Raw genomic sequence first — 19,657 nt, 5'->3', positions numbered from 1 at the left:
AGACTGTGCTGCCCAGCATTCACAAAACCTTTTCTTTGTTTGTCTCTTTACAGACACTCCACTACCTGCAACAAAATGCAAAAGAAAGGGCAGAACTCGCAGCAAACACAGCCACCAGCAGCAGCACGAATTTTTCCATCCCCTCCTCCACTTCCAAGATGTCTCTGCAGGAGCTGGAGGAGCTGCGCAAGCAGCTGGGCACTGTCACGGCCAACTCCAGTGCACAGCAGGTACCTTTGGCTCTTCCTTCCCAAGCTCTGGGCACAAAATCTTCCCTTTTCTTAGTCAGACAATATTAAATCTTGGTGCTGTTCTTTGTAAAAGTGGCCTTTTTCTATTCCAGTCAGTTAAGGTTGCATTCTTTGAGGTTATTCTGAGGTTAAATTCACAGTTAAATTCTTCCCTGTGAGGAACCTGGCACAGGCTGCCCTGAGCAGCTGTGGCTGCTCCATCCCTGAAAGAGTCCAATACCAGGGCTTGGAGCAACCTGGCATCAGGGAAAAGAGAGAAAGGAAGAGGAAAACCAGCTGGAGACACAGGCTTAGCAAACTGTTAAACATTTCATTAGCAGCAGTAGGTTGTGAGGTCAGAGTGCAGAAGGGCCGTTTATTACTTAAATCCCAAATTCTGTTTCCTGTCGTTATTTGTATAAAAAACTACTGTGGTGGCTTGACCTGCCAAACAGGACAGGGAGGGAAAGAAATATGGTGAAAAACTGATGGGTCAAGATAAGGATGTTTTGGCTGCAGGAGGCAGAGGGGCAGCAGTTTACAGAGAGTTCTTTGGACAGAGGGGAAAGAGGAAAAGATGCTCAGAGATCCATGGTGCCTTCTCATGTCTGGTCAGCAAAATCTAAAAGGGGACAGAGGGGAAAGAGGAAAAGATGCTCAGAGGTCCATGGTGCCTTCTCTGGTCAGCAAAATCTAAAAGGGGGCAAGCCTCAGATATCTTCAGGCCCTCAGTGGCAAGAGGGATGGACCTCCCATGCTTTATGTGTCTGGGTTTGAAGGCCACTACATGAATGTGATGGTGGAGGAGAACTCAAACCCTAAACACAAGGTCCAACCCCTCACCCTGTCAGCAGTGGTGAGACCAACCTTGTCCCACATCCACTGAAATACTGCACAGACACTGGGCCTGACTCATCCAGATCCTTCACAGACAATCTGAGTCAAGTGGGTGATTTAGATCATGAAGGGAAGATGAACTTCCAGTGAGATAACTGATCTTCTTACCAGGATTTATGTGTGAACTTGCTAAAAGAGGAAAGACCTGGAAGTGCCGTTCCCTGGGATGTGCAGTTCACAGCCAGAGGAATTGAAATGCCATCACAAGCCAAGATTTGTGCTTCCTGCTGCTCCATTTGCAGTCTCTTCAGACTTAAAGAGCTGCAACTGTGTTAAAAGGCCCTTATGGGCTGGTGCTCAGGCCTGTTAGTCAGTAAGGGCTGGGACAGGAGGACGTTCCTTGGAAGTGTTCCTGTGCTCAGCTTGTGACCCATATCTCCTGTCTGTGAGGGTCACAGATGGAGCTGCAGGTGTTCGTGGAGCTCAGGGACGAGCCCTTGGTCCCCCTCTGTGGTTGTTGGCACTGCCATTGCTCAAGATGTCAGCTGCAGGTTCCTAAGCATGGCAGTGGCAAGCTGCCACCCTGTGCCAGGGGTGTTGGGGTGCCCCCTGAGGGCCGTGTTCTCAGCCCTGGGAGTTTTCTCCAGGCTGTTGTTGAAGCCTGTAGTGACAGTGACCTGAATTTCGAGTTGCAGAGAGAGGTGATTCATGCCCCTGAGACATGTGCTTTGTCACCAGTGCCACAAGTGCTGTGCCATCTGCCCTGGGATTGCTTGGCACTGACAGAGAGATCATGCAGGGATCAGTTTTGGTCCAGGATTCATTGAAGTGGGGAAGGTTAAGTGTTCCCTTTCAGGTGGATGAGTCCTTTACAGCCAAAATGTTGACTTTTTCACCTCTGCCAGTTAACAAAGTCACACTAGAGCTGGTTGAGCTGCAACAGAAGTGTCCTTGTTATAGAATAAACATAAAATAAACATATAGAATAAATATAGTGCCTCTTGTTATAGAATAAAATCAGAGTCATCAAGTCCAACCCTGAACTGAATATCACCATGCCTACTAAACCATGTCCCCAGCTGCCATTTCTGCTCATGTTTTGAACACTTTCAGAAGTGGTGACACCACCATTTCCCAGGGAAGCTTGTTCCAATGATTAACCACTCTCTCACTGAAGAAACTTTTCCTGCCTGCCATTTGGGAAGACCTACTGGTGGCTGCCCTTCTCCCAAGCAGAACATGTTCATACAACCAACTGAGGTTTGCAGTTTCATGTGGGGTTTAGCCATCCTTTGAATTGCTGGCAGCTTGCTTGATGCTTCCTATTTCTCCACATGAAAGTCCCAGTTCTGTTAGGGGAGCAGAGGAAATCAAGGTCCTTTCAGCAGATCACCCACACATGATGTAAATAAGAAGGTAAAATGAGCCTGTGCATGTCCCTTTTCACACAGACACATCTGTGGAGCTTCAGAAATGGCCTTCACCAGCCCTGGGTTTGTGCACTTGGGGCTCCAAATGTTCATGTAGGTTGTGCATCTCACAAGCTTCCCCAGCTGATGATTGATCTTGCACTCCGTTTATTTTAGTGTCAGAGCTGGGGGTGGAAAGTCTTTCAGTCTTCAAGAGCTCACTTCCTTCACCAACTCCCACTCAGAGCAAAAAACTCCATCATTTTTCAGCTCTCTGTGGGTGGATTTGTCTGGGTTGCATTTGGCATTGAGTTCAGAGGTGTTCAGTGCCCCTGGAGCAGGATGCTGGTGCTTCTGCAAGGAGTTTGCTGCTTTCATGTGGTGCTCTCTCCAAACCAGCAGCCACTGCTGGTTGTACATGTCCCCATTCTGCTTCCCGGGGTGTGCCCCAGCACCCAGGCCAGTGGGGACACATGCAGAAAGGCATTATTTGATACACCCCCACATAAAAAGATCAAATATATTTAAAAATGTGTAATTTTTTTTTTGCAACAGTGGGGCAAATAGACTGGGAAATTAAACCCTACACCATGCTACTGAAACACCAGCCATTCTGCTTTCTGTTCTCAAGTCCATCAATTGGTTTGCAGTCAATTTCTCCTTGAAATTAAACATTTCTTGGACTTCTTAAAGTCTCCTGGTTTTTTTCCTTTCTTTCCCTCTCTTTCTCCAACAGCCTCTTGAGCTTACACGAAAAATCCTCCGGGATAAGCAGAACAAGAAGAATTCTGGTCAGCCCATTCCAGTATTTCCATCCTGGGTGTATGAGAGACCTGCACTTATTGGGGATTTCTTAATTGGCACCAGTCTAAGCACTGACACAACAGTCCCAATAGGTATGTGAAACACAGGGAAAATTGCATTAATTTGTGGTGTTTTGTCTCATTCAGAAATGCTGTTCAGATGTTCACACTCAGCAAAACTTGGCTCTTGGCACTTTTTTTTCCTTTGGACTGTTTTCTGGGTATTTGAATGTTTTGGTGGCAGGGAGGTTGGGGAAGTTGTTGCTGTTGGAGGTGGCTGGTCCCTTTTGGGTGGCAGGATCAGCAGCAGGAGCTGTGGCTGGTGTTCTCTTGGCCACAGGTGTTGGATGTCTGATCCTGCCTGCTGGATTTGGGTAGGAATGAGCAAAGGATTCTGTTCTCCAGGAAAGCAAAGTACGAGACTGAAACAGGTGGATGATGGCACATTGTGTCCTTTTTTTGTCTCCTCTTTGGGAACAGGCACTTTGCCCCTGGCCTCCCAGGAATCCATGATTGTGGAGGACTTGCTGTACGTGCTGATTGGCGTGGATGGAAGGTACATCACAGCACAGGCCCTCGTGGGCAGGCAGAACAGAGCCTTCTCACTCGATCCAAACCTGGACTTGTCCATCAAGGAGTTGGTGACCAGGATTCTTCCTGTGGCAGCCAGTTACTCTGCTGTCACCAGGTACTGAGCTGGATTTTGTCAGGGGAGGAGGCTCTCTTGTGAGAATAGAGAATCTGCCATTGGGCAGGTGTTACCTTCCATGCTTAATTTGAGCTACGGGGTGAAATAGGAGTCTCCTCGAGCCAGGTCTCATCAGCTCTTGGAGATCTATTTCACACCCAAGATAGCTCAGCTACCTCTGGAGGCATAAAATCAGCAGGATGGCTTCTGTGGTAGTGTTGGAAACAAAAAAGTTTTTAAAAAAGGCAAAATAACAAAACTCTTTACAGAGAAAAACCAAGCCGGGTGCAAGAGTCCTTGCTCCTGGTAAAACACCTCACAAAAGCCATTAGTTTCTTTGTTCTCTTCTTTTTCTAGTGAATTGCCCAGGCAGGACTTTTTGGCTCCTGTCCAGTTGGCTATCCTTAAGTTGAAGTCCCCCAGGTCCTATGAGATGCCTTTTCACCTAATCGAGGAGAGCCACTTCTGGTCTTGTTTCCTTTTTAAGGGGACAAAGGATAGTTTTGTCACTCAGTCAACAGGGGGCACATTCCTATAACGGGTATAAAATGAGTGACAATTTATTTGGGTCAGTTTTAGCTTTGCTGGGTTTTTCCTCTGTGCTGCAGTTCACTTATTCATTCACACAGCTTTGTTCTTTCCAGGCTTGGCCTTGGTAACTTCAGGTAAAATGCAATTATGGTATGTCTGCCTGTTCTGGCTTCTCTTCCCACTCTGCTATGAAATTCTCCATATTTCCTGCTTTTTGCTCCTCTCTGGGCATCCAGGACTGAGAGAACCTTTGTGTGCTGGTTCCACTTTCTACACAGTGCTTTTACAAATGGTTCTAGTTCCCTTGTGGCTGGAGAGGAAGCATCTTCCCACAGCTTTCCCTTCTAGGAAGTGTGGGATGGGAAACAAGGGGGGAGGGACTGGTGTGCTTCCCAGCATGGGATCTACTGGTGTGCCTGCACAGTGTCCTCAAGGCAGAACTTCCTGAAAATCACACAAGTTGCATTGCCTGACAGAGTTTTCATTTTGCTTTTTACAGGTTTATAGAGGAGAAGTCCTCCTTTGAGTATGGACAGGTAAATCACGCTCTGGCTGCAGCCATGCGGACTCTAATCAAGGAATACATGATATTAATTACCCAGCTCGAGCATCTTCAGAGGCAGGGCCTTCTGTCACTGCAGAAGCTGTGGTTTTACATCCAGCCCACAATGAGAACCCTGGAGATTCTGGCTTCACTGGGTAAATTTCCAAAATACAGTCCTTACAGGTTGTGAGAGCTGCAGGGTAGCCAAGCAGGCTGGGCATGTCTCATTTTGATTTCCTGCTTTATTAAAGAAGAAAGCCCAGGGGAATTGTACTTGTGAGGGCACTGCACTTCTTCTGGAGAAGAGCACTCAGGTTCTAAGGCTGAATGTGCCCTTGGAGCTGTCAGGAGGCACCTCAGTGCCTTTTGCCTACACAGCCCTTGCCCTTCCCATCAGCTGTATCCACACTACTGCCTCTCCTCAACTCCTTTTCAGACTCCTCTCCAGCTCTGTGTGGGTACAATCCCTGGAATTTCCTAATCCAGCCCCTTGCTTACAGCTACACAGGCAGCGCAGGGGGCCATGTCCAATTTGGGGACCATTTTGGGTTTTGTTTCAAGATGTGAGTGTCTCATATTGTTGTTTTTTGTTTGTTTGTTTGTTTGTTTTGAAATTCCAGCTACTTCTGTGGATAAGGGTGAGTGTATGGGAGGATCAACCCTGAGCTTGCTCCATGACAAGACTTTCAATTACACAGGGGACAGCCAGGCCCAGGAGCTGTGCCTGTATTTAACCAAGGCAGCCAGCGTGCCTTACTTTGAAATCCTGGAAAAATGGATATATAGAGGCATCATTAATGATCCATACAGGTAAAGAACAGTTAACAGTAAAAATGAAATGCAAAACTTCAGAAATACTGATCTGCTTTGTCAAGTCTGTGTCTCCTGGGGGCCTGAAACAACCCTCTTGGAAGTTTTTTGGCTTTTGTAGAGTCATTTGAAGCATTTTGCTGTATTTCATGGTTTATGCAGCATTTCTATTTCCCACATTTTCAGAATCCTAAGGTGGGGGCAAAGCTGAAGGTAAAATATCTGAAATTAATGCCTTTCTGCTGGTAACAAAGGCCAGTTTCCTCACCCCTGCACTGACAAACAGATAATGTTTAGCCTTGGTTTATGGACCCTGTAAAATTCTGTTTCTCATTGCAGATCATCAGAGACACTGCATAGTGCTTTTCCTCTTGCTTCACAAGCAGACTAATTTCAGTTCTTGATTGGATTTGTCCTCATGAGACCTTATTTCTGATAGATCACATTACCAGTTTGCAGGTCAAAACCAGTAATCCTCATTGTACCACTTCCTGCCCCTAAACATCTGCTTTAACTGTTCAGTGAGTTCATGGTGGAGGAGCATGAGCTGCAGAAGGAGAAGATTCAGGAGGACTATAATGACAAGTACTGGGATCAGAGGTACACTGTTGTTCAGCAGCAGATTCCCTCCTTCTTGCAGAAAATGGCTGACAAAATCCTAAGCACAGGTAGGTGCTTCTGCTGTGACAGGAACCTTGAGACAAGCTGGTCTTGTGTGATGAGAAAGGAAATGTCACCGTGCCTTGCCACTTTATGGGGTTGTTCAGCTGAATTGAGAGCAGTAGAAGAGCCAGATTTAAAAAGAACCCCAAACCCTTTAAATAAAAGAACACAGGAGCCCAGCAGCAAGGGGAGCTGTCTGTCTCACTGCTGTTTTGTGGGTAGGTTTCCTAGCTGGATGGGGCTGGGCAGCTGAGGTTTGACTATCTGAGTGTTAATTTAGGCATTCAGCCTCTTAGCCTTGTACAAAGCCCTCCAAAAGTGACTTCAAAAAAAGTTTCAGGCCACCTGCAGAGTTGTTTTGTCATCACTGGGAAACCAAACCATTTTTAAATCTCCTTAAGTGTGATACCAGTTGCCTGTTTTTAATTTCTATATCATCTTTTGAAAGGTGCCTAAATCCTTTCTAACTTTGAGCACAATGTAGTGTAAACATTTCTCAGCCCATCTTCCTCTTGAAGGGGGGTGGTGTGGAAGTTTCCCTGTTGGCTGTACAGCAGGTATGAATATGGGACATTCTTTCTTTTTAATTTCAGGGAAATATTTAAATGTTGTGCGGGAATGTGGGCGAGATGTCACCTGCCCTGTGGCCAAAGAGGTCATCTACACTTTAAAGGAGAGAGCCTATGTGGAACAAATAGAAAAAGCATATAACTATGCCAGCAAAGTTCTTCTGGACTTCCTGATGGAGGAGAAAGAGCTGGTGGCTCACCTAAGGTTGGATTTATTTTACTAAATGCATGATAAATAGATTGGTTCTGCTAAGGGACATACATTTTTGAAGTTAGCTCTGTTCTCTTGGGATATTACCAAGGTGTTCTCTCTATTTCCATTTAGAAAGGTTGACCTAAAAAATAAGAGTTGGATTTTTTTTTTCTCTGAAGAGAGAGAAAAAAAAAAAGTCTAAAATTCTAGAAATGTTGAGTGGGAAAGATGTCTGGGGGTCTCTGGTCCAGCTTCCTTGGAAGGCTGTTGCCAAAACTGTGTCAGGGCTTTGTCTAGCCCAGATCAGGAGTCTGGAGCCACACTGTGTTATGGCTGTGCTCCTATTTTTGCTCCAAAGCCTGCAGTTATCCTGAGTGATCTCTGGCCAGGCACTTGGTTAATCCTCTGGCTCACCTCAGAACTGCTTCCAAGCTCCATGCCCACCATAGTAACTCTCCCTGGTGCCAGGTGAAAATCCAAGTTCATGTGTCCTGTTACAGCAAAAGCCTGCTGGATTTTAAAAATCAGCACAGATATTTGTTCATTGAGAGGAGTGCAGGATTCTTCTCAGAATTGGCAGCTGCCCCTTGGCTGGAGCAGATCTGGGAGTTGTTCAGGACAGGAGGTGTGCAGGAGCCTGCACTCAGCACACCTAGGTTTGGGTTTTTTTCATTTTTTTAGGCAAAAAACCCCCAAAAAACAGCAGCAGCCTTGATCTGACTGCAGAGAAGTGTCCTGACTGAGGAGGTAGGGAGGAGGAGACATCCATAAAAGACTAATCTCCAAACTGGTTATTTATGGCTATGGGCTCTCCAGAAAGAGAAACATTTTGTGATCAAGCCCCACAGGCTCGTTGAATTGATTGCATTTGTTCCTTTAGGTTTGGTCTGGATTAACCTGGGCTTTGAGAAAAGTCATCACTTGTCCCTTCATTTTCTTGAGCAGATCTATAAAACACTATTTCCTGATGGATCAAGGGGACTTTTTTGTTCACTTCATGGATCTGACAGAGGAGGAACTTAAGAAGCCTGTGGATGACATCATAACAACAAGGCTGGAGGCTCTGCTGGAATTAGCCCTGAGAATGAGCACAGCCAACACTGATCCCTTCAAGGATGATTTAAAGGTGAGAATGGGTGGAAGCACAAGAGAATTGACTTTGAGCAGAAGGCCTGGGAGATCTGTGTGCCTGTGAGAACCTGCTGTTTCCTGGTGTGACAGCAGTGACTGACCTTGGGCACCTTGCTGTTGTTCCACTGCACCTGTGGGTGTCCTGTGGCTTCATTTTTATCCTGCTCTTCCCTTACAGATTGACTTGATGCCTCATGACCTCATCACACAGCTCCTGAGGGTGTTGGCCATAGAAACAAAGCAGGAGAAGGCCATCATCAGTGCAGAGCCCACAGAGCTCACCCTCAGTGGCCTGGAGGCCTTTTCCTTCGACTACATTGTGAAGTGGCCTCTGTCCCTCATCATAAACAGGTAAGGCATCAATCCACTGAGGGAAAAACAGGCATGTGCTCTCACAAGAGGCTTTCCATGCAAGAATCAAACACTCCTCAAAGCTGGAGAGCAGAAGAAAACACACTTTCTGGTATCTCTGGTTGCAGACTCAAGGAATTCAGGCTGTTGCTACTGTAACAGGCTATTTTGCATTTAACTGAGTTGGGAGGGACCAAATGGTCCATTTTTCTTAGGAATTTGCTTCTTGTTTCCCTGGAGAAACACTGCTGTGAGCCACAAGCAAATGGGACAAGCAGCATTGACTGAACAGAGTGGCAGATTTCAAATTGCTGAATGCCAGCAATTAACTCCTCCCTTAATTTCCCCTCTAAAAATTCCATTGAATCGTTGTGACTTTCCTAACAACGCGATGCTTTTGGAATTTTGTCTCTTCCTTCCCAACAGAGTGTGTTAGCTCTGGTGGTAGCTATGGAAGTGAAAATAGGATTTGGTAAGGTTTCCTGAACTGTATCGACTGGAGCTCTGCAGACACCTACGCCCAAGTGTCTGAGCACAGACCTGAATCCAGTCCCAGAGCTATAAATAAGCAGCCCCATCTGCTTGTGACAGTGCATTGCTGGTGGGGTAATGCTGCCTGGAGCTTGGTTACAGCTTTTCCTCCCCTTTTTTGGAAAATCTGGCTAAATTCTTGGGTGAATTCTAAAATCCTGGTGAATTCTTGGGTGACCATCTCGGCCTTAGCACAGTGACCACAGTGTCTGAACATTCCCTCCCAGCCCGGCCCGTGTGAGTGACCCCTGCCTGGAGCTCGAGGGAATTAAGGAGGCTGGTGATGTACCCACTGGCAGGAAATATGGAGGAGGGTCTCCTTGGAGAGGAATTCTTTGGGGTGGTTGCAAATGTGGCTCTGTTGCTTCGGTTCAGCGCAGATCTGCGCGCGTCTGAAGGCGTGAGGAACATATTGTGTAAAGTCTCTTTACCTCTGAGCAGCCTCAGCCTTCACAGCTTGGTCTGTCAATCAGAGCAGGCCTTCATCTGGATGGGCTTCTCCTTTCTTTCCAGGAAGGCACTGACAAGGTACCAGATGCTTTTCAGACACATGTTCTACTGCAAGCACGTGGAAAGGCAGCTGTGCAATGTTTGGATCAGTAATAAGACAGCCAAGCAATTCTCTCTGCACTCAGCTAAGTGGTACAGCTTGTTTTTGTTTTGTTTTGTTTTCAATTTTGGGTCTCCTTCTTGCTTATTAGATACCTCATGCCATAGCTCAGACAATACTGAGCTGGAAAAGATCCTTAAAAATGTCTTACAGGCTCAGCGACGTCAATTTGTAACATTTTAGGTTTCGCTCAATAGTTGTTTGTAAAGTTGCTTTAGTATTTAATATCAAAATTTTAGTTGTATATGAGCAAATATTTAAAGCCTATGACAGGTTCAAAACTCTGACTCTACTAATTGATGGAAAGCCATGGAAAATAATCAGAGATGCTTTGCAGTGACTATAATCCCTCTCACACTGCAGCAAGGCATTTGCTAGGACAGAAATATTTAGCTCTCTGCTTGGCTGTGCAAGGCTGCTGATAGTTCTCCGTGGCATTTGCTAGCTCTGAGCTGTGTGGGTGTGATTTCTCCCCTAGGTTTGCTGGTGCTTTCACACTGCGGCAGCGGATGCTGAATTTTGTGCAGAATATCCAGTATTACATGATGTTTGAGGTGATGGAGCCAACATGGCACATTCTGGAGAAGAACCTGAAGCTGGTGAGTGAAGTTGGAATGGAAGTCTTAACAGATGTAATGCCTAATTCCAGTAGCTGCAGCTGTCTCTTGGTTTTGTTGGAGGCATTTAAATATCTGGGAGCTGCTGTTCCTGCCACGTTGCAGAGTGCTGCTGTTCTGCACCACCTTTCTGCTTGATTAGTCATACATCCCTTTCCTGTGCTGCATCTCCCTGTCTGTGCCCAGCTCACTCTGCTCCTTGTTATGTAAAGGCAGGTTCTGCTCAACATTCTTCTACACAGGAGAAAAGATCATAGTGCAGAAGAGATCACAGAGTGCAAAGATCATAAACCAGTCCAGGCATCTCCAGCTGATTCCTTGGCTGAGTTACAGTGCTCCTGGAAGTAGAGCCTGTGCTTTCCCTTCCATTAACCTGCCAAGGACTGGCATTATTATTATTATTATTATTATTATTATTATTATTATTCCCTCTGGTAGGCACCCTGTGATCATCAGACACTTCTGGGTTGTGCATCTTTGTCCTCTTGCACTCTGAAAAACATTCTCCTGAGGTACCAAACCACCCAACACCCCTGCAATCAGCTCTCCTGGCAGCTGTCTGATGGCCCTTGTGGATCTTCAGCATCATCTGATCCTGCCTTAGGTTTTTGGGGTCAGCTAGCCAAGATTTTGATGCTCTGTCATGTTTTTTTTCCTGGAGAATTCACAGGAGGGAGCAGGTCTGGGATTGTGTCTCTGCATGTTCTTGGCAAGAACTTCTGAATGAGAAGGGTTCCTGTGTCAAGCTCCTGGATAATCTGGGAATTGTACTTATTTCTTAATCTTATTGCAAGTTTAGATTTGCAAAATATATCACTCAGTTTACTTTACTTGCATAGAGGCTGTTGTTGAAGTTACCTGTCCCTGTGTTCTCCTTTAATTTGTATTTTAGGGGGAAAAGGATGATCCTCACTGGTCTCATGTGTAGTGCCTTGTGGTGCATTTCATTTGTCACACTTCTCTCTTGAGCATTTTCACTTGAAGATAAGGTGCTCTGTTCCTAAAATTGTAGCTGGGATCTTCGTCTTCACAACTTCATCATCATCTTCATGCATTAGAAAGCTGCATTTATCCCTGTTCTGCAGTAGCTTAAAGGGATGTGATGCTGGAAACTGAAATGCAGGGAATTCTCAGAACTTTGGGCCTGTAAGCCAAAGCTTAGAATTAAACCCAGGATTTGATCTGAGACCTTGGAAAAGGCTTCCAAACTTAGGTGCTAGAAGGGAGAATGTGAATTTATAGTTTAAAGCAGAATCATGTAAAGCTAAGAAGAGGAAAGTTTAGAGGTTTAGAGTTTAAGATATAGAAAAACCAAAAGTAGTTGCAAGGGTAAACAAGAAGTTTAGAATGCAGTACTGTAGGTTTGTGTGTCATAACATGATTGGCTAAGAAAGCTGACACTGTAGCATGAGTCCATAAGACAAAATATGTAAGGAGTGGGTCAAAAGCACAAATACCCTTGTTGGCAGTGTTTTATTAGTCAATAAATCCTTAAAAGATCTTGTAACTAGTGGTCTTGTAACCTTCTAAACCATGCAATAAAAATAGAAAGATAGGAGCCAAACTCACCCTTCCTACCTGTGTAGAAAATAAGAGAAATAAACCACATCATCTAAAAACTCATAAATCCTATCTCCAACTCATTCAAAATTCCTTCCAAAATCCCCATAATGTGGGAGGGGTTTCCTGCATTGGTCCTGCTGGAGCAATGTGGATGCTGTGGCAATTTTAGTCCTGTGGTTCTTTCCTGAGCTTGATTTGTGTTTGAGCTTCAGCACTGTACAGTGAGAGGGAGTTTTAATCTATCATTTAAAACTCAAGACTGAAACAGCCTGTTGGAGCAGCAGAGATGAACAAAAATCTTACAGAATCCTCCCAGCACTGCATGTCCCAGTTCCTTAGTGGTTCCTAAAGCATATTTCTGAATAGCCTGTATGTTTTAATGATAAGCTGATTGACATTTAAGATTCTTCGATTTGTTTTTCTCTTTTCCTCTTGTTTTCGCTGACTTTACTGAGGTTGTGAAGGTGGGAGTGGCCTGACAAGCAGATTTAAAAACAGAGGAAATGCAAGTTCATAAAGCAAATAACTCAATCCCTTCAAAGCAAGCATGATTTGTGTGCAGTGATGTGACAAATCAAAGGTTTAAAGCCTGTGAGGGGCTGTTGAAGGCATCAATGCAGATGCAGTTTCCCTCTCAGGTTGTTTCTGGGAGCTACACGAGGAGTTCCTCACTCTGAGAGGTCCCTGTCAGAGGCAGGGTGCTGGGCTGCAGCTTTGGGGCAGAGCAGCACAGCAGCCCTGGTTTGTTTTGTCATTGTTGGGCTGTCCTGTCACAGGCATCCAACATTGACGATGTCCTGAGCCACCACACGAGCTTCCTGGACAACTGCCTGAAGGACTGCATGCTCACCAACCCAGAGCTGCTCAAGATCTTCTCCAAGCTGATGTCTGTGTGTGTCATGTTCACCAACTGCATGCAGGTGTGTACAGCCTCCCTGTGCCACTGCCAGCCCTGGCAGTCCCTGTGCCAGCCCCACGTGGACTTGCCTCTGTTCCTTCCATCAGCAGCTTTGGGGCTTGACAGCTCACACCTCTCCCAAGTGGTTTCTGTGGCTTCTTACTCCACAAAATCCTCTTTTTTCCATGTTGAGGTCAGGTTCATATGGACCAAATTCCCTCTCTTGAGGTGTAAGTTGTCCCTCTAGAGACCCTCTAGGTGAGGGGCACATTCCAGCATCAGGGAGCCCACAGCTCTTCTAAAACCCACTTTGCAGTGGGTTTTGGGAGATCTGTGTATCAGCATTGTCTTGATTTGAAAAGACAGGTGTCTGCTAAGGAAGGCAGGAGCCTCCCTTGAAATGGAAAATGTAAACCCACTCCTTCTGAATTGTTATAATTTTGAAATTAAGGGGCTCTCAAGCAAACATGGGAGCAGGAAATAACAGTTCTTTACTAGGAAAATACAAATGCAGTAGTACAAACAAAAAAACACTGCCAGAGTTAGAACAGGACCTGACCCCCTGTGTGTCAGGGTGGTGGCACAGTCCCATCCCATGGGGGCTCAGCCCTCCTGCAGTGCCAGCTGTGGTTCTGCTGGAGCAGGGATCCTGCACAAGGCTGCAGTTTTCCTCTGGAGCTCCAGGGCTGCTGGAGATGGGCCTGGTGTTCCTCTGGGAATGCAGGGCAGGAGAAAGCTGCTCCTCTGGGAATGCAGGGCAGGAGAAAGCTGCTCCTCTGGGAATGCAGGGGGCAACGGCTGCTGTGCTGTTCCAGGCTCAGATTGTATCCAGGTAGGAATGCTTGGCTCCTCCCCTGGGCAGAGCATCTCCCAATGGATGATGGAATTTTATCAGCCCTGCAGGGACACTCTCTGGCCATGAACAGAAGATAATTAATAATTAATGGCCCATTAACAGAAGTGATCTCCTGGAGGGAGGATTGGCTGTGGGAGAGATAAAGAAAACTGCCCAAAGAACAGAAGAGAACTGCCCCAGCTCTGACAGATGGGGATAGAGTACACAGCCCCATTTCCAACCTCAGACAAGCATGCTGAATTCAGACTCAGAGTTAGCTTTCCTGGGAGTTGGGGTGGGCACAACTGAGCCTTGTGCTGTGCCACAATGGAAGAAACGGGCTGTAACCATGTCCCAACTCTGTCCCCTTGCCAGAGGTTCACCCAGAGCATGAAGCTGGACAGTGAGATGGAGAGGCTCAGCCTTGAGCATGGCACCATGCTGGGCCCTCCCACCGAGGAGGAGCGTGCTGAGGAGGCTGCCAAGAAGAAGCTGACCAACAAGGTGGGACACTCTGGCCAGGGTGGCCACTTGCAGGTAGCCCTTCCTGGTTTCTAGACCACCTCTGGCCCCAAAAGCACAGTATTTGTGGAATTGTGGGCAGTGTGGTGTGCTGCTGGTGTTCTCAAAGTCTGCTTTGAAGACCCTGTCTCCCACAGCAGTCCCTGCACTGGTTTTTTTTTGAGTTTTCACTTGTTTTTTCAGCTGTGCAGAGCCACATCCAGGCTTTCTGAAATGCCAGCACTTCACCATTCCCAGAGTGTGAGTGGGGCTCTTTGCAGTCCATGGCTTTCATAGCCAGGGGATCTGTCTTGTCCCTGTTTCTGTCTGGATGCACAGGGGATTTGCTCTGTGGCTAACAGATCCTCCTGTCCCTCTGGAAGCCCCTCTGGCACACACTGCATCACCACTGCAGTCACAGAGCTCCAGGGTCACAGCCTCTTTTAGACAACACACATTTTCTGCCTACTGGCTTTTCCTCCTGCTTGAAAATGAGCAATGGTAGCATGTGTCTGTGGGTAACTCAGCTGGGATCTACTTGGGCTTCTCCCAGGCTGGGCACAGCAGGGCTTTCAGCTACCAAGGACTTTGAAAGGTTCATTTCAGAGGCTGAGCAGCTGTGAAGCTTTGATGGCAGTGGTTTTGAGCAGGTTAGGGAACAGAGGGAATAACTGCAGCCCCTTGGCAAGTGCAGATCAGCAAACACATGGGGCCACTGTGTCTTTGCAGCTTTTAGCAGAGCATGCTGACAGCCTGCACCTCACATCTGGCTTTGAAGCCACCATCAACAAGTTTGACAGCAATTTCTCCACGCATCTGCTGGACCTGCTGGACAAACTGAGCGTGTACAGCACCAATGACTGCGAGCACAGCATGCTCAACATCATCTACAGGTGAGCCAGGCCTTCTCTGGCTGTCACTTCCCCTTCCCTGGGTCCCAGATTCAGCTCAGGAAATGTTCATTATAGCTGAGAAATATGTATATTTAGGAGCTCTGAGCAACCTGGGCTAGAGGAGGGTGTCCCTGTCCATGGCAGGGGGTTGGGATGAGATGGGCTTTGAGGTCCCTTCCAAACCAGATCATTTTGCTTTGCATTTCAACCCTAGGCTTTAGGAAAACCCAAAACATATTCCTTTGAATTGTGTGAAATTTGTCCATTAATATTGTAAATGTAGTGCTAGTTTTCCTGGAGATTGTCTCACTCTGGAGACAGTAAATAAACCAATTTCCAAATACAGGGTAAGTATTCCAAGATGAGAAAATCACACAAAGGTTTGATCATAAAGTGTCTATTTTAAGTTCCCATATTGCATTTATTTAAATAAGCAGTTTCTTGGAAATCAAAATTCCTTCAGAAATACATAAAACTCAGGTGCACAGGATGTGGGGGGAGAGAGAAAGCAGATGGAAGTTTTGCTGCTGGGTTTATAACCACTGTGTTGCTTTTTCAATAAAAGCCCCCCTGGAAGTTCTGTTCCCTGTCCATCTGTACTGGATACATTTTATGGCTGGCTGATACCCTCTCAGCTCTGTTGAGATGTGCTGCACCTGAAAGCAGAGAGAGGAAATGTTTCACAAATGTTTTTTAAGGAGATTGTTGTTACCTCCTGGTGCTGTTTCTGACAGCATCTGACAGGGCTGTCAGGATTCTTGGTACTTTGCAGACACTTGTTAGCTGAAGTATTCCCACAGGAGACTGTGCTTCCCCTTGTCCTTTTCTTCTGGGAACTTCTTGTCCAGCCACTTGTCCAGGTTTACTCAGCCCCTGGCAGTGCCCCAAGGCTGCTTGGTGTTCTGAGCTCTCCTGCTTCCATCCCCTGTCAGGGGAGCAGCTCCCTGCCAAACAGAGCTGCCCCTGTGGGTGCTGCTGAGTCCCTGAAATGGGAATGTAGGTGAGGAGCCTTCTCCACAGCCCTGAGAACCCAGGCTGGCTCCATCTCTGAAGTGACCAGAGTCAGAGGTCTTCTCCTCATCTTGGAATTTCTCAAAAAAAACTGTGTGGCTGTGGTTGTTGTTCCTTTCAGGACTAACCAGGGCAGCCAAGTCTCTGCAGGACCTTTTGGGAAAGGCTGGTGTGGCTTCTTAACATTTTCTGTCACCCTTCATCTGCCTGGAGGTCGCAGTTCATCATCATCAGGCTGTGGCAGGTTCCAGGCAGGATCCATCTGTAGGAAAGGCTGGCAGGGTTAAGCTCTCCCTGTTCCCTGGCTGCCATCACTGCTGGCTGTCACAGGAGCATCCAGACTCGGGTTAGATTCAGGGATTGGGACCACAGGCACTTGAGTCACCCAGGCAGGAGCATTTCCTGCTCCTCAGTGCTCCAGCTCTCCTCATTTACCCTTTTTTTAACAATTTTACCATCTCCAGTACAAGTTCCAACAGAGGGGCTTGTTCATGGTGCTCCATCCAGGAGATCTTGATGGCAGCTCACTCCATGACCCCAGGGCACTGGGGACATGGCCAACACAGTGCTAAATGCCAAATCACCTACTCTGTCGTGGTGGGAATGTCACACACGTGCCAGGACAGTGGGACAAGCTGGTGCTGCACCCCACAGCCTGGCTGTGTGTCCTGCCCAGGGTGCCACAGCCAGGAGCTGCTCCATCAGTGTCACAGCCCCCACTGGGGGGTCAGCTGGGGCCAGCAGGTGACTCCTGAGCTGTGAAACCTCTGCAGCTGGTTCTTCGTGTACAGAGAGGTTGGGTTTTGCAACCAGCACTTCCTGCTTCAGGGGAAAGGAGAAGTGTGATGATGCAGAGGGTACAGTGCTGCTGTCCCTGCTTTGTGCTGTGGGCACTGGCTCAGTGCACCCAGAGGCTCAGAGGAGGGCCTGGGTGCTTTGTCCTCCCTTTGTTCCCACGCCCCTGTCCTTGTGCCACCAGGGCTGTCATCACTATCAAGTCCCCCCCTAGCCTTCACTCTCTGGGACCACTTTTGAGTCTTCACCAAGACCTGCTGGACCTTTCCTGTCACCCCAGATGTCCCCATTTCCTTAGCAGGAATCCTGGATGTGAACAGCCCGTGGGACCTGCCTTTCCAATCCCATGAGCTGCTCAGGGCTGGTTTAAGGAGTGGGAGCCCCACCATGAATGCCCAGAGGTGACATTTAGCTCCCATTCAGGTTGGAGGGATTGTTGGCTCCAGGCCTGGGCTCTATGGCAACAGGAACCTGAGAAGCAGAGTGGAGACAGTTGCCATCTGAAATAACATATTTGAGAGTTTATAAGGAAGAGTTTGTAAGACATACCACTTTTTTCTAATTTATAACCTTTTTATGGGACTGCTTTCCAACAAGGATCATCAACATGTCAGATAAATAACAAAATTCACAGTTCTGGTACTTGCTCATCATTTATTTGATCCTGGTTATCACATTCATTTTGTGGTACTGAGACATTTTATTTGTGGCATCAAACAACAGGAGATGGAGATGCAGAGGGTTTCCTTCAGAGCTCACAGGTGACAGATCTCTGTCTGCTATGCCCAAGTCCTGCTCAGGTGTGTCATAGGCTAGAATGAGAAAATCTCCTGAGGTGAAAGGGACCAACAAGGATCATCCAGTCCCTGCACAGACACCCCAACAATCCCACCCTGGGAGCAGTGTCCAAGCTCTCCTGGAGCTCTGGCAGCTTCAGGGCTGTGCCCATTCCCTGGGGAGCCTGGGCAGTGCCCTGGGCAGCACCCTCTGGGGGAAAAACCTCTCCTGATCTCCAGCCTAAACCTCTGTTCTGACAGAGGGCTGGCAGCTGCAGGAACTCTCCAGTCACTCCAACACATCTCAGGAGTGAAAAGGAGTACAGTGGAGAGGGCTTTGTCAGCAGGATTAGTTAAGTCCCCTCTCTTAGAATTCTTAATACATCAGTGTGGTTTTCAGGCATCCTTCCCTTACCAGTGTGGAGGAAGCTGAGCTCAGAGCAGGTCACCAGGATGTGAAGTGGTGCAAGCCCCACTGAGTGCAGCCACAAAGCAAGAAACTGCCACGTAAGCACAAGCTGAGGAAGCACCACACAGATTCTGAAGAAATGGTTATCAAGGAGCACTTGAAACTAAAAACAGCTGAAAGGGAAGCCAAGCAAAATTTGCAAGTGACTGAGCTGGGAATGAAGCAGCTTTAGAGATGGAGCAGATCCTCAAAGCAAGGAGTCCTGGCCTTGTGTTTGAGTCAAAACTTGCTCAGTGCTCTCACCTCAGTGTCAGGTTTCCCTGGTACAACTCCTCAGGATGAAAGCAATGTAAAGCTTTTTAGCCAGGAGAGAGCAACAGATAAATTCCATCTGTCGAGGCTCTGTTTTCTGCAGGCACCAAAAAATGTCAAGGAACAATTTGTTGCCATTTGTGTGAGGTTGTTAAGCAACATGAAACTCAAATATTGTGCCCATTCAGTTGGTACTGGAGCAGCCTAATTTGAGAGAGAGTAACTTTTGTGTGACTCATGGGCTTGCACTGACTGCCTGCTCAGTGATCCAGGGCACACGAGTGCATGAGCTGCACAGGCTGTGGCTGCTGTGGCATCTGCCATGGCAAGGTGACAGCAGGCCTGGGGCTGGGTGGCATCACTCTGGATTATCAGTGAGGTGGGATTGTGGTGTCCCTGGTGCTGAGTGCTTTGGAGAGGCTTTTCCAAGTGTCACTTGTGGCTGAGCATCTTCTGGCTATTTGCTGGTGTTGGTGAATTGTGGATCTGTGGGAAGCATCCTGGTGTTAGCCAGGGGATGGTGGGGATGAAACCTCAGCGTTTTGTGCTGCTGGGTGGATTTGGTGTGGGAGTTAGTGCCAGAGTTCAGTGCTGGTCAATCTGGGGTTTCAGCAGTGCTGACACTGAGCAACCCTTGTCCACACAAGACCCCTCTGTGTGGTGTGGAGAAGAGCTGTGAGCATTTGGTCCTTCCCGGTGTATTTGGGACGATTCCTGATGCATTTCCCTGTCCAAGGCCTGCTGCCAAGGCACGGGCACCGAGGTGTCACCAGCACCTGTGGCACAGCACGGCCATCCCACACAGGGACAGGGCTCGCTGTGGGTGTCCTGGGGGAGGTTCCTGCTCACTCCTGCCCTGCCTCAGGTGCGTTTTGTCCATTTTGTCCCTCAGGTTGGACTTCAACGGGTTCTACACGGAGCGCCTGGAGCACATGTCGGCCGAGCGCAGCCAGAAGGCACCGCCGCTGCTGCCCCGCCTGGCCGTGCCTGCCCAGTGAGCCTCAGCCCCAGCTGCCAACAAACCCTGCCACAGACACAGGGCAGCCTTCCCCCTCCTGAGGTGTCTGTAATGCTTCAGGCTTTCGTTGGCTTTTTTTTTTTTTTTTACTATGTTGTACAATGATGTGTTTGTGTGTTGTAAAATAAA

The 19,657-nt window shown here is 47.5% G+C and overlaps 1 protein-coding gene across 4 annotated transcripts in view; it reads left to right on the top strand.

Moving 5' to 3' along the window:
- TUBGCP2 (tubulin gamma complex associated protein 2) overlaps positions 1 to 19,657 on the top strand; it is a 24,323-nt gene extending 4,666 nt beyond the window's left edge. For all 4 annotated transcript variants that reach the window (XM_041404891.1, XM_041404892.1, XM_041404889.1 and 1 more), the window contains exons 5-19: positions 54 to 230; positions 3,213 to 3,372; positions 3,760 to 3,967; positions 4,998 to 5,197; positions 5,663 to 5,852; positions 6,375 to 6,520; positions 7,109 to 7,289; positions 8,223 to 8,403; positions 8,587 to 8,759; positions 9,804 to 9,932; positions 10,379 to 10,499; positions 12,857 to 13,000; positions 14,189 to 14,317; positions 15,044 to 15,207; positions 19,403 to 19,657. In XM_041404891.1, the coding sequence (XP_041260825.1) occupies positions 54 to 230; positions 3,213 to 3,372; positions 3,760 to 3,967; positions 4,998 to 5,197; positions 5,663 to 5,852; positions 6,375 to 6,520; positions 7,109 to 7,289; positions 8,223 to 8,403; positions 8,587 to 8,759; positions 9,804 to 9,932; positions 10,379 to 10,499; positions 12,857 to 13,000; positions 14,189 to 14,317; positions 15,044 to 15,207; positions 19,403 to 19,508 (2,409 nt within the window). In that variant the 3' untranslated portion in view covers positions 19,509 to 19,657. The remainder of the gene's footprint in view (positions 1 to 53; positions 231 to 3,212; positions 3,373 to 3,759; positions 3,968 to 4,997; positions 5,198 to 5,662; positions 5,853 to 6,374; positions 6,521 to 7,108; positions 7,290 to 8,222; positions 8,404 to 8,586; positions 8,760 to 9,803; positions 9,933 to 10,378; positions 10,500 to 12,856; positions 13,001 to 14,188; positions 14,318 to 15,043; positions 15,208 to 19,402) is intronic.

The sequence above is a fragment of the Onychostruthus taczanowskii genome, unplaced genomic scaffold (assembly GCF_017590055.1).
Source record: "Onychostruthus taczanowskii isolate IOZ18803 unplaced genomic scaffold, ASM1759005v1 scaffold22, whole genome shotgun sequence".
In the NCBI taxonomy this organism is placed as follows: domain Eukaryota; kingdom Metazoa; phylum Chordata; class Aves; order Passeriformes; family Passeridae; genus Onychostruthus; species Onychostruthus taczanowskii.
The sequence above is the reverse complement of the archived record's forward strand: the minus strand, read 5'-3'. Positions and strand labels throughout refer to the sequence as shown.